The following is a 17,863-nucleotide window of genomic DNA, read 5'->3' on the forward strand; positions in this document are numbered from 1 at the left end:
TCATGCCCAAAATCTGTGAATTTAAAGGGATAATAACTCTTCGTATGAGACCTATATTTCACAATAAAAACCTTGTGAATAACTCATAGAAATATAATATATTCTGTTTTACCACAAAAACAGCAGTTATAGCTTTTATTCTGATATTTGAACTTGTCTTTAGACCACGTGACCTCCATTGATGTCTATACTCTGTTAAAATCTCTTAAGAGATTTTAACAAAAAAACAAACTTTTTAGAAAAAAACCAGGGACTAACTTTGAATGTAAAAATGGATTCATTAACCATTGGTAAGTATGGGAAAATTGTTGTTTACTCCAGAAAAATTCATTTTTTGGCCGAAACGAAGAGTTATTATTGCTTTAAATACTCGATCCCCACCATTAAAAGTGCCACCGACCCTCACATTGACTGCCTCTCTTGTTATAGAGCACAATTCAAATAAATTTAAAAGAGACAAACCTGGCTGTTACTACAGAATCGGGATTCTTTAACATAGATTTTTTGTCTCGACTACAGGGACGCCTCAATTTCCTTTTCGCCCTATAAATCTTATTCAGTTGAATGGTCTTTATCGCAGCATCTATATTTAAGTTCATTAAAAACCACAAATCAAACGAATTGTGTGTACGCGCCGTAATGAGCATGATCTTTGGATGGTTATTTTAAATAATCCGATGTTGATAATTTCGAATCCTATACATTATAGTAAATCTGCGTACATGGAAAGCATCAAAACAGACTAAAAGGCATTTTCGAGTCGATCATTATACGGTTTTATTTGCATCTCATCTGTAGCGACATTAGTTGCCAGATTATGTATGAGAACCACGAAAACAGAGCACTCGCACCAGACACGGGCATTTAATTTTGGTTGGCCCTTACGGGCTTGCATTCGACCGGAGGCAGAGTTGTGAATCAATCTACAGTATATTATTTTCAGTTTATACAAAAGTTACCTAAGTCCCGCATAACGCTATCTAAAAAATTTGGTCACTTTATGACCCTTTAAAACACCGCTACAGATGTAGACACCCCAACCCAATTAAGTTCGATGTGAGAAAACTTTCAACAAAAAGGGATAATGTGAGCCACATATATTAAGATAAATATCGGAATAAAAATATGACACGTTCCATTAATTTTCACTGGTTTATGTCACTGTACCCTCTAATAGGGAAAGCCGTCAGCAGTTATTTAAAGTAATGTGACACATTCATAAAAACTTTATGCAAAACGTGAGCAGTTGGGATAAGTTAATTTACGCTCTCATTTTTCATATGAAAAAAAAAATGAATATTTATTACAAGAGTTCAGGGTGGGAGGGGGGCATAAGGGCATAGCAACTAAATTATGTTATGAAATAACGATTTGAAATTTAAAAAAGGTCAAGTTGAACCTTTCTACTCATATACTTTATCATGGTTCGGTTAAGAAGATATATACCCCCCCCCCCCCTGCCCACACTTATTTCAACCTGTAAGACTGGAATGTCGGTAGTCTGGCTCGGGCAATAAAATCTTACTATCTCCACATCTGGTTTCTATCTAGCGCGTTCAGAGCTTCAGAGCTTAGGACAAACATATTGCTCCTCGGAGAGGGGGAATAGAGGAACATGTCTTCTCAATATGGAAATCTATATATTTTTGGTAATTTCCTTTGTAACATTTACGAACACTGTAAAATACCCTTTCTCAAATTAATATGATGTTCACACATTTCTGTAAATATCCTGAATTGAAATACTAATTTTAAATGTCAGATTTATGACGAGGGAGAGAGAGGTCAAGACATTCAGTAAATGTCCCCAACTAGGGGAGAGTGTTATAAACTAAACACATCTTGGCAATAACCCGTAGCCAGTAAGACTGCTGATTGGTTTACTTATTATGATAAACATTATTGTTTATATTTTTATTAATATCAAACAATTTTACTGTTTGCAGGTATACCTGTTTGGAACCTGTACTCTGGGCCATATAATAGCAATGGTGCAAAATAGTGATATTCTTCAAATATTAAATTTTATTAAATGGTTGAATACAACATTAGTTATAGAACAGTAATAGAATTCAGTATAATGACATGTAGGAAGGTGACCATATTGTGCTGCAGGCAGCTTCGACATTGTACGGTGTAGATATAATGGTGGTGTCTAGCTTAGGCGAAGAAGCAACTCAGTTTTTGCATTCCACGACTGAAAATGGTGATGTCAGTCAACCGAACATGATTATTCTAGGACATCTCGCAGAACACCACTATATTTCACTTCAGGCATTAAATTTTAGCACACCCAGCGGCAATGACAGTAGCTCCAGTATCACAGCAGATGTTACATCTATTAATGAACCTGGTAGTTATAATTTCATTTCGTCAATATATGCCCGGAATTTTGTCGGAGAGGGAAATTTCTCGAGTTTGTTCACTGCCCTGTGAAGCCATATTTTGTGGCCTGAGATGCTGTATCCGTTACTTCGTGACCTGACCTGTCAAAAGCACGTCTGGGCGCTCTTTTCATCTTTCAATTCTTCCACATTAATCAAGATACGGAGTATCAATTACAAGTGCCCGGGGAGGGGGGGGGGGAAGAGGGAGCATGAAGGGAATAAATAATTATAAGTAGTATCCTTGCGACACAAGGTTACTCTGCAATTTATATCTTTCCATTTATGCTGTGAAATAATAGCCAGGTAGTCCGTTGATCTCGCGAATCAACCAAATGACCGTTAGTTGAGTTGCTTAAGTGCAAGTAATCAATCCCCTCCCCTCCCCCGAACGTCATACTGGCAGGTTTCCAAATGAAGACTATACCGCAGAAAAAGTTTGGGGCCCAAAAGAGAGTCAGCCAAGGACACGTTTGGGGAACACGTTAGAACACGTCATGATGGACATCAACAGGTGTAGGACCATAACAGAGCCTCTGGTAAACAGTTTAGAACCAAGGGACCGAACTTGATTTGAGGACCAGAAGAGAGGCTTTACATGTGTGTGTGTGATTCAAGAAAAATTAATGTAATTTTCAGGAGGATTCCATCAATCAAAGCACAATCACACAAATCTTGCAACACTAAAGCCAATATAAAAAATAGGAAATTTTATGGCAATAAAACTCCATGAACTACATAATAAAAAAGGTCTGCTCACCTGCAACTGTAGATGTCATTGACTTCCATGTTCTTGTTGAATGCTGTTGCTTCTAAGCTGTCTGTCATGGGACCATCCAATACTCTGATACCTGAAACAATTACTGTGTTGTGACATGTAGAAGATAATACTATGCACTTTAAATACAGACTGTTATTTAATATAATATTTACATATTTTTCTTGTAATATCAATGCCATAATCAGTCTTTTATATATCTAAAACACTTTATCTATAGGATCAGAGGCACCACCATCTTTTTCTTCATAAAATAATTTGAAGACATGACAGAGAAAAAGATGAAAATTTAAATTGAACTTGTATATCTATATTTGAATCACTTATAAATATTAATCACATTTTGCTAAATTTAAGGCTAAAATATCAACTAGGCAGCAGACATAAATAACACATGTGATGGAAGCACTGAGATGAAAACTTCTAAAAATGATGAAACAGTCTAACAAAAGTGCACGGAATGTTTTGTGTCAATGCAGATGCAATAGATGTAAACTAATGCTTTATAGCAGCATGACCAACATTTTTAATCATCATGATCAGTTTTTAATAATCTACTCACATTAATTACTGTAGACATTTAGAAAATGTAGTAAGCACTGGACTTTAAACCACAGCTATTTGCCAATTTGTGAAAAACTTGAGCACTATTTAAGTTCGTGGACCACACCTACCAATCAGAGAATAAAATTGCTCAATAGCCCAAAAACTTGTGGGCTACATAACAATATTTTTAACATATATAAAAACATATTGCAAAAAATAGATATAATAATAATTAATATAATAACAATGATTAGTTTATTTAAAATCATAGCAACCAAAAGGTTGAAGTTGTTAACAAATATGAGTTCAAATAAAAATTGAAAACAGAAGATTAATATTAAGATCATATTAAGTTCAAAATAAACACAGACCTCTAAAAGCTAGTTAAAGAAAATGGGATAAAAGTGTTTTAGAATCTTTCAGTCTTAATTTATGGCACTCAGTAAAAATTTGGATTGGTTGCTATATCATAACTTTCTGTAAAATCTGGTAGTAAAAAGAGAACTTAACTTATACCTTTTCATTCTTAATGTTCTGAAAGAAAGAATTCCATAGTTCTAAGTGCTGCTTTTCAAAAATTAACTATAAATTCAAATATTAATTTTTTTATTAATCAAATCATAGAAATAGAATCAAGAAAAGGTTTTGCTCTTAATAATCATCAAAAATGACAAAAAACTCTCGTGCTAGTAGAACTCAAAACACCTGCACACAAAGATGCTATATGCTACCTGTTGAGCTGTGGCACCCAGGTACTAATCCAGTACTTCAAAACATGTACCATTAGCATTAAAAAAGGTCAAGAGCTGAGGTCATGGTGCATGCTGCACAGGGCTTGCCATTTACTGCATTTTACTGGTATAAATAGGTACAAGTGGTAATCTGTGCCATCACCAAAATTTGGTGGTCAGGTCCGCATAAAGTACAGTATCTCACAAAAAGAATCAGAACAATACCTCCCGAACTGTGAGCCAGAAAGTGCTAATAGACAGTCATATAAAATCATGCAAATAAACAAACAGGAACACACTTTGAAATTCCCAAAAAGGGATTTTGAGTTACAGAGTTTCCTTAACTAGTGCACATTAACAGTGCCAGTGCACAAAGTATAGTTCTTCAAAATAACATCATGATAAATAGCAAATTGTCATAATGTACTACAGACTACTATAATTGTGGACATTTGATGGGACTGATGCTCAAACTACAGGGCACATAATTTCAATTGTATAAGCTCTCTTACTAAAGGTTAAAGTGATTTTCTACAGAATCTACCTGCCAAAATGAATTTTCCCGAGGTAAAGTGCAATTTCTGTACGCAAGCTTCCATAGATCCTGGGAAGATGCATGTAACTACAACATCAGGTATGCTTCATATAAACATTTATTCAGGGTGTAGCATGTATTATCTTTACTGTCTGAACAGAGAAATTCAAGAAGTTTTGCAGGATATAAATATGACTGCAGAGGATTTTCAAATGTGTGTAACTTTAACTATATGGAACTATTCCCACAGATATTTAGATCGATCTATCTCCCTGGGGAGTCTCACTAACTTAACCGGCTTAAATTTCTGTCATGCCGTTAAGGGGTAATTATCTTCACCCCCTAGCTGATTCGGTAGGCGTGACAGACATTTAAGCTGGTTAAGTTGATAGCAATTTAGTGAGACTCTCCAGGAAGTTAGACCGATCCAGATGGATCGATCTAGGCATGGGAACCTAGTCTATGAAACTTCAGGTTTAATTGTTTCACTCACCAGCAACCTTGGCTTGAAATGCCACTCCCACTGCACATACGGAGTTAGCAACTGCCCCTATCTCCCCTGCACAGCGTGTGCCATGATGATTTTTATCTGGAGGAAAATCAACTTATACACAAAATAACTTCTTTTAATGATACTATTCCAATAGCAGTTAAAATGCAAGGCAGTAAAGTAAAAGGCCCTTTCTGACATTTAAGTGTAGTGTTCTAATTTAACTTGACTATTTTTTTATTTATTTTGGGACAAATAACATCTTGGGTCATAGTATTTAATCCTTTAGTGAAATATTGGTTAGCAGGAAGTTACCTTTATTAATTGCAGGCATAGGATCACTGTCATGAGAATTCAGATCCCAACTTCCTTGAGGACTGTAATTGTCTTGAATGTCTGGGTTTGTCCACTCTAGACCTACAACAACAATTGTACAAGTAACAAACATAACAGTAGCAGTGCTTTCACATTTATTTTCCAAGTCACATACTCCTTTGGCCTTAACCCAAATTTTTTTAATTAATCATTTTATAGATATCATGTATATTTTATGATATATTCAAAACAATATAGCATCTGTCACCTGTTTTATAATACGTATATATATCTTCAAGCTCTGTTCAAATCAGTTCTCAGAGAGAGAGTCAATTTCTGAATTAATCTAGGAACATTTTAAAGGGTTCTCATTAAATGAGAACCTACATTTACAGCAATGATTGTATCTAACCTGATATGCTCACAGTTCATTGTCTGAGCAATTACTTGATTGTATGTAATACCCTGGGATTCTAGAACAACCCCCCCCCCCCAACAATTCCCTTCCCCTAGACAACCCAACCCCCTCCCTAAACAATTCCCTCCAAAGAATATATACATAAACATACAAATATGAAGTAAAGATTGCAAAATTCAAATCTTTTCATCCATTTTATAAATATTTTTAATTGTGGATATGGAACATTAACATCAGTAACCAAATTATTTTATCCCAATGTCATCTTTGTGAAGTACAAGTATATAAAATCTTATTAAAATCTGATAAAGGTATATTCAACTATCCTCTGAGTAAAGGTGGGTAAACAGATAAACATATATTTCAAACAGATATTTTATCATATGAATGTTTTTTAGGGTAGAGAGTAGACAGGTATGGTCCAGCAATTAAACAAAGCATACATAAATATTTTAATGGCTCTCTATAAAGGATTTACCAGCTAAAATAGCTTTCTTTTTGGGAGGGGGGAGCAATTTTCTACTACTCACAATTTAAATCAATCCCTGCTTTGCAGAATAAATATGCCTGTGGGAAAATTTTCAAATGGGAGCAGAGTGCCTTTAAATAAGTATTAGTACATATCTGGTTTAAAGCTCTTGGTAACCACAAGATGACCTTGACCTTACCATCATCAACCACCACGACTGTCACTCCTCGTCCAGAGATGTTCCTGGACCACACCTCCTGGACATTGATATCCATCTGGGGGTTAACCTCATTGTGCTAGGAATAGAGAAGGCAAACATGTTCAGACAATTATATGTACGCAAATGGCACTGCAGAACAGTTAAAAGATTGATAAATGTATGCATTATCTATTATTTAACACACTTAGAGAGCTCAAATGACTCAAGCAACAGTAAGCACACACAATATAGTTGTAAAAGGCAAGGCCTGCATTTCCTAAGAAAATCTGGACCCAAGACAAAGGTTCTTCAAAAACCTGTACCAAAACAAAACTGAGCAAGTTGCACTTGTTTTGGGCATTATAAACACATAAAATATTATCCAGTACGATTACAGTAAGTAAAACATTTGTGTTTACATGTTGGTTCTTAACGTATCACACTATATATGTGCACACATGGTAATTTTGGACGACAACAGCCAAGAACTCTGTTCACTGTATTTGTCTGTGTGTGTGGGCATGTAATTGCACACATGTAGAAAGCTTTTACTTAATGTGCATTCAGAACAGATGATCCATGGACTAACTGATCTGCTGACTGAATGTGGCCAACCCCACTTCAAAAGCGATGCAGCTAATATTCCTAGTAGTCTCCCCGCACGCACCATCGCTGCAGGCCTAGGGCCAAGCAATTAAATCTCGAAACCGACATTTAATCCGTTTAATGGCACTGTGGAGGCAGGGAGACCATCAGGGATTTGCAGCATCAGTTTTGAAGTGATGTTAGCCATATTTAGATGGCGGTTCAGTTAGTCCGCAGATCACCTGTTCTCAATGCACTCTTAGGCTGCATTCTCAATGAATTAAGCCAGGCTTTACAAATCCTGAGACTAAATATGGCGGACGTACATGAAAGGAAAACCGCCTAATCTTTTAATAGTCTCTCCGCCTCTCACACGCCTCCCCACATGTCGTCCCTGCGGGGTACAGTCATTAAATCTCGGCTCCGTTCGCCATGCGGAAGCTACCTGAGAAATATTAATTGCACAAAAACTCAAGGTGAAGAAAGCATGGCGGCTGGAGGCGATCGAAGGAAAAAAAGCTTTTCTGTTCTATTATCTCTCAAAACAGAGACGAAAAAGAAATGAATTGGCCCGTAGAGCAGCAATGAATCGGCTATCTACGGATATAATGTCACCAGAGATATTCACGGAGATACCCAGCCCCAGTAGACGGAGGATGAGGAGGGCAGAATTTTTGCATATGCAGTCTCTCGTCAGAGGGCGCAGTTCGTTCTGATGCAAATGTTTGGCTTGTTCCCTATGCCTGATCGAACTGGAAGGGGGGGGGTTCACTATTTTGATCCCGATTCATAGCTGCTCTACGGGCCAATTCATTTCTTTTTCTCAGGTAGCTTCCACATGGCGAACGGAGCCGAGATTTAATGACTGTACCCCGCAGGTACGACGTGTGGGGAGGCGTGTGAGAGGCGGAGAGACTATTAAAAGATTAGGCGGTTTTCTTTTCATGTACGTCCGCCATATTTAGTCTCAGGATTTGTAAAGCCTGGCTCAAATCGTTGTGAATGCGGTCTTAGTAGATATATAGTTCACATACCAAATGCCACTGTCTGGGATAGGCAGGGTCCTTGAAGTTCCAACTGCGTTTCACTCTAGGTCGAATAACCTGCTGACTATACCACAATACTTCTGGAGAGACATCCATTATATGGTGAACAGTTTGTATAACTTCTCTCATATATGTTGAAGAATTCAAGTACAAACCATCTCTGCATCCAGGTTTATTCAAAATGTCTTCGTTTTCAGTTCTTATATTATCACCAGTTAACTGGGTTTTGTGAGACTTAGAATCCATATCCATAGTTTGTTTCTTGAATGTCTTGGAATGAAAGAACAGAAAAGTGTTTTCAATATAAGATTTTTGGCTACTTTCTGGAAACACACCTTGACTATCATGTTTGGTCAATTTTATCACAGATTTGGGGTACAAAAAAGTCTCTGTTTGAAGTGGGTTTTGACTTGAATCGAATTGACTGACTTTGGCATTTTGAGACCTGGATATTTTTCCTAATCTTGGCTTGGTTTCTGCATCAGAAGCACCTCTTGTTTCCTTCACATTAGAGACTGGAATGTTGTTTAACCTGAGTTCCAACATATAAATATCAAAATGTTGTAAATATTCCATTGGATAAAACATAACGGAAGCCCTAATCTTAGAATTAGATAACAACCCACCATTTAACCTATCAGCAATAGCTCTGGATACTGAACTGGCAATGTTTTTGATGTGTTCACACCGACTAGAATAGTAGTAAAAGTGCTCAGTGTCTTGTAATTTGACTGCCCAACTATGTATCTTGGCACTGTGATACTTGGTATCAATGTGGTGTTTAACATGCTTTTCCATAGCATCTGCATTCATGGTATGCTGAAGCAATGTGAAAATACATAGCCACGCATACAAAGCACCCTTTGACCTGACTTGCATATTATTTGACTTTATAATAAGCATTTTCATAATTGCCTTTATCCCTTGAAGTTCACAATCCATGAACTAAGGTCAGCAACCACTTCAAAAAAGATTCAGTTCTTTGGTTTTTACAACTGACAATTTGTATTGGCATATAAAGATAGCAAATAAATAAAGACACTTTAATAAATACTGTCAACAGTAGAATAAGCTGCAGATATAATATACCATATACATGTAAAAATATAATAAAGATCTTATCTTTTGTTTTCACAGTTAACATATATTGTGGATCCTGTCAAGTTTCATAAAGTTGCAGATGTGGTAACATGTTTATAAATAACAGCAAAAAATCCAATGCATAAATATTTCAGTGTCCCTGATTGAGAGTTCATGAATGACTAGATTACTAAACCCAATATTACAGAGTCCTTTTCACATGCTTCAATGTTTCTGACCTATGATCCAAAATATTTACTTTTAATCTTTAAAATCAATCCATGAATATTATCATAACTTATCTCCTGAAATCACAGTTGCTGCTATTTTATTGCACAATTCTTGCCAAGAGATCTTCAAGACCCGTTGAATAGTCCTTCATGTCTGTTAATAGAGGGAATTGTAGAAAAGTTAAAACATTATTGATGAAATATTATTGAATTCAACAAGTGTTCTTGCCAAACGTAGAGCCAGATTTGTAGGTCAGCGTCAGCATGCGAAGTATCACATCACAACAATATCTTATGAATCAGGTTAAAAGTGCCACATCTATCTAGGGTAATAAAGATGCCCAATGATTGTGCAGCAGAGTAAGTTACTTAATGACACAAAATCTGTCAAATACAATTATGACACTATTGGCAAAGCTTGGATAGGTCAACTTCAGTATTGCCTACCCAATGATGAAAGTACATCACTGTCCAATATTCCCATAGATATAGATGTCTGAAAGCTAGTGTTATACCACCTTTCTCTGCAATTGTTGCTATTTACAACAGCTTGATCCTGCAGGATTTGTATGCAACTATTAGTCCGCGTCATCAACACTGGGCCCACATCAATTGCCAGGAAAAATGAAGACAGGATTATAATCTGTTACATTACTCACTGTCCACAGGTTCTGCTTTGGGTCTCACACGGTTACAAGGTTTAAACTTTTTGGCACTGATTGAACTAACAAAAAAGAAATGCTGTAATGTTAAATAGACAGCACATAGCTGCATCTCCAACTCAACATGCTTCAGCTGCACCGAATCCTCAACCTTATGATTCCACCATTTAAATAAATAATTCATTGGTAGGCAACAGATGTAACTGCAAGTGACTTCATCAAATAGACAAAGCACCAATTTCCTCATATATAATTTACTGACGTTACAAGAATGAGCCTTCAGAAAATATGTCATATATCTCTTCTTCCTAAGTGAACAAGTATGGGACATGAACCAATCGTGTTTCATGGACAATAACAGAAGTCATTTTGTTCTCTCTGTCCTGGAGCATCCTTGGAGGTCATTTGGCTTGTATTCCTGAACTATATGTTCTGAAGGGCAAATCTGAAAGGATACAAAATAAATTTTGTCACACATCGAGTGGATGCTCAAATCCCAAGTACAAAACAGAATTTTACAACTGCTTAATAAGTGAAAATAACACACTGTCTATGATGCTAAACACCATGCACACATTTACTTGAAGACAGTCAAAATCATAATTTTTCAGAGGCACATTCTTTGATGTTTTTTTTAATATCATTTACAAGTAACTATAATTTGATTGATATATTTTACCATTGTGCTTGCACAAGGCAAATCACAATTTATACCAGTAGTGTTTAATGTATGATATTTTGATACTGAACTATACATAGAAGGTACTCTGTACCAGTACAGTACCATAAAAATCGATTAGGTACAGGTCCAAAATACTGGATCATGAAGTACCGGTACTGTACCGATATAAATTTACACCAAGTATGTGCTTGGTCAACAAACTCAAAAGCAGGTAAGAGGTCAGTCACTTTTCCATTTTTGCCACGTAAGGCCCTGGGCTGCGCAGAGTTAATTTGTTAAATTGTTCACGTCGTATTAAACTTACCTTTATCAAAAATTATTTGCCTCTCAAAATGCAGGAAATGCACGGTCAAAAATTTCAAAATTTCCCAGACCCCCCAGGAAGATCAGGCCTTCGGTCCTCCATGGGACACCCGAACACTGGTTCAGGTACAGGTCCGGACCTATATCTAAACCTCTGTACCGGTACCTGTACCTGATGTTACGTTTAGGTACACAGCCCTAATACAAAGATATCCAAGACAACACATAATACACGTACTAGTATGCAGGCATTAAACAAAGACAGTCATAGAATCAATGACATTCATTCAAAAGTATGTCAAAACAGTTTAATTTTGATTTCAAAGATCTCATAATTATGTGATCAAAATATTCATTATCCTAATATATAAGCCTCAAGTCCGCCTTTTAGGAAAGTTTAAAGATGACAGGGTCGTGGTTTGTCCAGCATTCAGCACGGCACACATCCCTCGTGCCTCGTACGTCCTGCCGTCCCTCTTCCTGAAGATGAGAAAATTTATGAGAAACCAATGCTCTGAGCAAAGTGCTTCTATGACTTCCTGTTGTTGGTGCCGAGTCAGAAGATGGTACTTGTGATCAGAAGGTTGTGTTCAGCACATCTGGAGAAGCAGTAGACCCATGCTGTTACTGTTACCTATCCCATGCTTCCCAATCACTTTTTCTCATACTGTGCCATCTCAGGCAACTCTCATATTTAAGTCACCAAGAATGATGAGCTTGTCTCTGTTGGGAACAATTGTGATGATAGCAATTAGGTCCTCACAGAACTTATCCTTGATCTCATTTGGGTTTGTCATGGTGGACATGCACGTAAGGGGAGTTTCAGGGTCATCAGGTGATCATTTTCTCCTTTGGTGTGCCAGCCTGCTTGCCAATGAGGGTTTTACACAGCAAATCCAACTCGAGCCTCCTGTCTTGCCTCAGGGCTGCAACTCCTCCAAAAGAACATATAACCTGCATCTTACTTACTAAGCTAGCCTTACCCTGCCTATCTGGTCTCACATAAGGCAGCAATGTCAATGTTGTATCTGGTGAATACACTCCCAATGAGTGTCTCAGTTCTGTCTGAGTCATCTATGTCCAGAAGCATACGGTATATGCACATTCCATTTGCTCATAGTCAATGGGGTGATCCTTGTTACTTGTTTTTTTATTTGCTAACTACGGTGGTGTGGAGCAGGCAGTGTTGAGGGTATCTTGTCTAGCTCCTTCATCCTGCCATGGGAGATGAGCAGTGATGTCCTGAAAAGGACTGCTTAGTCACTCAGGGGGATACCAGACTCCACCAGACTCCAGTGAATGAGAAATCAACCGTGTGCAGATCTGCTCCTACAACTTCCAGTGTACCCACACTTGTTGCTCACCTGTCACCACAGGACTTGCAGAAAGGTGATGATAGGATGTAAGATTACTGATGACTTGCGCAAAGACTTTGTAAATTGTAAAAAAAGAGTTGTGCAGCGTCAACCTCACATTCTTGTTCAAGACCATCTGTTTCCAGTAGCAAGATGAGGTCAAGAGGTCTAGAGACAAAAAACATGTGCAGTGGATGACCAGGATGTACTATATGCCTCATTCTGCTCTCAGCACTCCAGTGCTCTGTTGCAACCACCTTCTTCTCCATTGAATCACGACAGTTTCTTCCAGTCTGCCAGATTCAGTTTTCACATGATTGAGTCGGCAAACACTAAGAAGTTTACCAAGGACTTGACATCCATCTGCTTCCCTCACCTAGTTTAGCCACCCTCTAAAAACGATTGCCCGGGGTGGGCACTGCCACATACTGGCAGCTTCTAGGACCCATAGGTGAGAACTGGGTACCAGTGAAGACCAATACAGAGCAAGCCACCCTTGGAAGAGCCTCTCTGTAGATGTAATACATGTACGTACCCCTCCCGAGCAAACTACACGAACTCCCTAAAAGGGCTACATAGATATATTGTGTTATATAGAGTGGACAATTTTGTGTTTCTTTACATACATGAACAATCAGGTATAACAGTTAAGGCAAAATAATTGTGATCTTATGTGCTATTAAAAGGGTTTTGATACTGTGTATGATAACGGATCAGTTAGGTGTGGAAAATTCAGGTAAATTAGTTCTGGAAAAATGTTTGTGATCTTCAATCAACCAGGGCCAGAAATCCTTATTTCGGCAGTCATGGTTTAGTTAATACCCCATATTTGACAGTAAACAAAAAAGATTTAATAACAGCATTTTAGCATCAATGGAAAACTGGTGACAGGTAGGATTTGACAAACAAGTAATTACACAATTGACTGATCAGTTATCTTATTTATGGCTGAGATCACAACCACTTTCCTTTACCTGTTTTTTTTTTTTTTTCCTGAATTTTCCATACCTAACTGATATTTTCCCTAGCTGCAGTACCTGAGTTTTTCCACACCTTTAATGATCCTATTATCTTATTAATATACCCAAGATGTCAACCATTTCCTCTCAACTGCTTCCCTCGAAGTATCATGTAATAAGCATATAATTCTCAACAAGTGACTATCTGTGGTCCAAATTAAAAAACTCTAGAAATAAAAACGTGTGGCCCCCAGCTTAAACGATTTTGCATCAATTTATAATGGAGCACTACCACCGGCTCCCTTCGCCTTCCTCGTATGCACAGGCATACTCAAAGTCAGCACTATGTCTCAAATGAAAGACTTAGAGAAATTTATTGTTTACCTTCGTCTTTTTGTTTTCTCAATATTAACATATGGACAAAGACCAACATGTTTCATGAGTCGATTTAGTTGCTCTCCAAGTCCGATTTGACCCATTTGCTAACACCATCCTCCACTTCCGGTTTGATAAGGTCACGTGCATTTGTTTATTTCCTTCGCGAGGAGACTGTACGTTGATTAAGTCATTTTCCTTGAAAATATCTAGAAATTCACAGCACAAAAGATAAAAATAGACTAGTGCAAAAGTGCAGCAGAAAGATTGCATCTTGGACATTATATATATCTAGTTATTCAGTTGATAGAATAAAGGAGTTCCAACAAACTCTTTTTCGCTCAATGAACCAAGAACTTGATAAAAGCAGCACTAGTCTATGTGATGTACCACACTAAGAAAAAAGGCGAAGAAGAAGAAAAAAGCGACTCCAACTTCTTGGTTAAACATATTATTACTAACCAGTACTTATTAGGACATTTCTTTAAGAACATTTTACCCCCCCCCCCCCCCCCCCCCCCTCTCTTCGCAGCACGCCCTGTCTTCACTAACACAACAAGGTGATATCTGTGGAGGCCGTCACAATCATGGTTGAGACGCCATCAAAACCAAATCGCTGTGGCCTATGGCACCTATCCCAAAGCCTCTGTCACAACCGGCCGTACGGGCTCTTACGGGCTGTTCGCGTCCAAATTTGCCGCAGCATCTCACGTCCCACGCAAGTCCTTCTTTCACAATTTCGAGTTCGCAGACAGCCCGTAAGCACATATGAAGAATATTGGACATGTCCAAATGATTTTACGAATAATCTGCGAACAGCTAGGCCGCAAGCGTGACTTGCTCACCTCGCAAGGAGTATACAAGGAGTTCGCAAGTGAGACGCGCGTGGGCCAAGACTCACGTTGCAAACAAAGAAGGAGCAAGTGCCTTTCTTGTGTTGAGTACGGCGCACGCTCTCACAACTAACGAACAAAAAGTCGAAAGTACACCTGGGTTGCGTCGCACGTGCGTCACCCCCACGCCTGGGGTATAAAAGGTGTGCTCACGACGCACGCTCGTGACTGGACAATGAACGTCGACTGAGCAACGTGTACAATAAATTTCAGCAATTTGAAAGTTTTCTCAGTTCAGCTTTTAATATGCCTTCAAACGGCAAGAGAAAGAAACTTAGAGAGCGGAAAAGAAAGGATAATAAAGAAGAAAGAAGGGAAGAACAGGATGCAAAATAATTTGAAATTGACGTACGCCGCCACTATGTCATCACAAACGTGTGACGGTGTGAGGCAAGTGTGAAGCAAAACTGACGGAAAAGGGAACTACTTTCGCCGTGCGTTGCATTCTCTTCCTAAGTGGTGAGTGCGTGCCACATACGCGACCGCAAAACAAACTCAATGAGTGAGTACAATTTCCACGGCCATCGCGCCCTGCAAATAGCGTCCCTTTTAAAAATAATTCTTACGTGGCATCGCGACTAGCAAGACAGACTTGCGCCTTTCCACTGAAATTCGTAGCGGACGTGCGATCCTAAAATTCGTTCGTCCTGTTGCAGGGCCGTAGCCTGAGCAAAATGCCAGGGGGGGGGGCAGTAAGCGGACACGAGGGGGCGAAGCCCCCGAGGGGGGAGGGTCCCGAGGGGGGAGGGTGTGGGAGGGGGTGTCCCCCTCGCACGGTGTGGAAAATTTTTAAAAACTGTATGTATAATAGGGGAGACCGGGGCTAGTTGGACCCCGGGGTAAGTTGGCCCCCCGTCATTTTCTGAAAAAGTAACTACTAGGTAAATAATTGGCCACATACTGTTGTAAAGTGACCGTAGCCTACAATGCTAAGGAAGTGTCGGCCGTTAAAAAGTTTTAATTAAGCGGTGAGTCCAAATAAACGATTTTTGCACCTAAAAGTAATTTTGTTGAAGAGATTTAAAAATCTATTTTCATAGGCTTTTGATCAAATATTATATAAGTATAGGGGATCAAACTGAAGCTCATTGTTTCAAGTTTCACAGAAATGTATCATCTTTGATCATTCTAGCACCATAAATGGCTGCCATCCCTTAAAATAAATAATGTGCACCCGGGGCTAGTTGGCCCCCTTGACTCGGGGCAAGTTGGACCCTCATATTACCCACAATCCTTTGCGCGCAACGCTGTTTGAAATAAACAAGAAGTTGTAACTTCTTGAAATAAACAAGTTGGTGAAATTGACAAAGCTTGCCGGTGTTTACCGTCTGATTGATTTTTTTAAATTTGCTCTCTGGTGTCTTTTCGAAAATTTATAGTAGAAATGTTCTGTTGATTGTATGTATTAGAAAGCAAATCCATTGGACATTCCTTGGAAAAAACATTTATTTTACCTTAATTCATTGTAAGGTGATTTTATTGTATTTATAGTGTTATATGTGGCCCCAAGGGGATTTTCCACCCCTCCCTAGATAGAGACCATTGTTGAAACAAACTCGATGGTTTAAAACTGAATCTGTTACTTTCTTTTAAAACGTAAGTTCATAATTCGTTTTCATTCATTAAAAACCTGCTTTATAACATTATTAATTTATTCTTAATTAAAACAAAACAAATTTTATTGATAGATTTTTTTGGTTCTTGCAACACATACCCCCCCCCACACACACACACATACACACACAACGTGACGTACGGAAACCACAATAAATCTGCCTCATTTGAACTATTTATTCATCAAAGACTCTCAAAAATCAATTTAATAAATTAAAAATGTATAAAAATGTATTTCAAGGAGTTTACATGGGATATATATTTCATTTTCGTATAGGGGGGCCAACTTGCCCCGACCCTGGGGCCAACTTGCCCCCTGGCGGGGCAAGTTGGCCCCCTTGACGTCAACTGCGTTTTTTGTCAAATTGTGAGCCGTCTGGCATTATATTTGAAAAATAATGGCGTTGCATACGTAGCTTAGTCCACGGGGCTTACTTTGAAACCGGTTTTGTGACTCTAACCCATTCCTAGTTGGCTCTACAAGGCCAAAAGTGTCTTACTGGGCCAACTAGCCCCGGTCTCCCCTACTGCATTCTGGTGCATTTTAACTGTATTTTATTGGTCAATCAGAAGTCAGAAATTGTGGGTTCATTTTGCCATAAGTAGCCCTACAGTCATTTTTTCAACACAACACGCCAAGTGGCCTGGGGGATAGCTCCCCCAGGGAGGGTGAGCTTTTTGGCATGAACTGAGTTGGCTAAAAACAGTGCACCTTTGAAAACAGATTGTTGAATGATTGTCTAGTGGCCATGAGTGCCTTTTCTCACAGAATTGATACCAACTTTGCAATTATTTTTTTTACCTTGGCGATTTTTTTTTTTTTTGCACCCCAATTTCCAGGGGGGCAGCTGCCCCCCCTGCCCCCCCCCTCCCCCCCCGGAGGCTACGGCCCTGCGGTTGTGACCGAGGTTTTACTCACATAGAGCGCATTCAGGACAGCGGACTAACAGATCCGCGGATCAAATATGGCGACCTACTAAAAAGCTTGCCGCGCTTAATTCCCGATCAGGCACTGAATAAGTTCCTCGCGGGGATTACGCAGTGACATTTTAATGGGTCGGCCATATTTGATCCGCAGTTCTGGTAGTCCGCTGTTCTGAATGTGCTCATAGTTAGTACGTTTGTATGACACAGACAACCTATGTTGGGTCATTAAAAATAATAATAATAAAAGAAAAAAACTTGCGCACACGCGAGAGAAAGATAGGGAGAAA

At 38.6% G+C, this 17,863-nt stretch overlaps 1 protein-coding gene across 1 annotated transcript in view; it reads right to left on the reverse strand.

The window, feature by feature from the left end:
- The window catches only part of LOC106154020 (proprotein convertase subtilisin/kexin type 7-like), a 40,924-nt gene extending 26,587 nt beyond the window's left edge, over positions 1-14,337 (reverse strand). The window contains exons 1-6 of the mRNA XM_087017128.1: positions 14,152-14,337; positions 8,485-10,913; positions 6,866-6,962; positions 5,780-5,881; positions 5,468-5,563; positions 3,145-3,235 (exon numbers count right to left, since the gene is read on the reverse strand). Coding sequence (XP_086873254.1) covers positions 3,145-3,235; positions 5,468-5,563; positions 5,780-5,881; positions 6,866-6,962; positions 8,485-9,438 — 1,340 coding nt within the window. The 5' untranslated portion in view covers positions 9,439-10,913; positions 14,152-14,337. The remainder of the gene's footprint in view (positions 1-3,144; positions 3,236-5,467; positions 5,564-5,779; positions 5,882-6,865; positions 6,963-8,484; positions 10,914-14,151) is intronic.
- Positions 14,338-17,863: the final 3,526 nt, after the last annotated feature.

This window comes from Lingula anatina, chromosome 7 (genome assembly GCF_051362555.1).
Source record: "Lingula anatina isolate TDL-2025a chromosome 7, LinAna3.0, whole genome shotgun sequence".
Classification (NCBI taxonomy): domain Eukaryota; kingdom Metazoa; phylum Brachiopoda; class Lingulata; order Lingulida; family Lingulidae; genus Lingula; species Lingula anatina.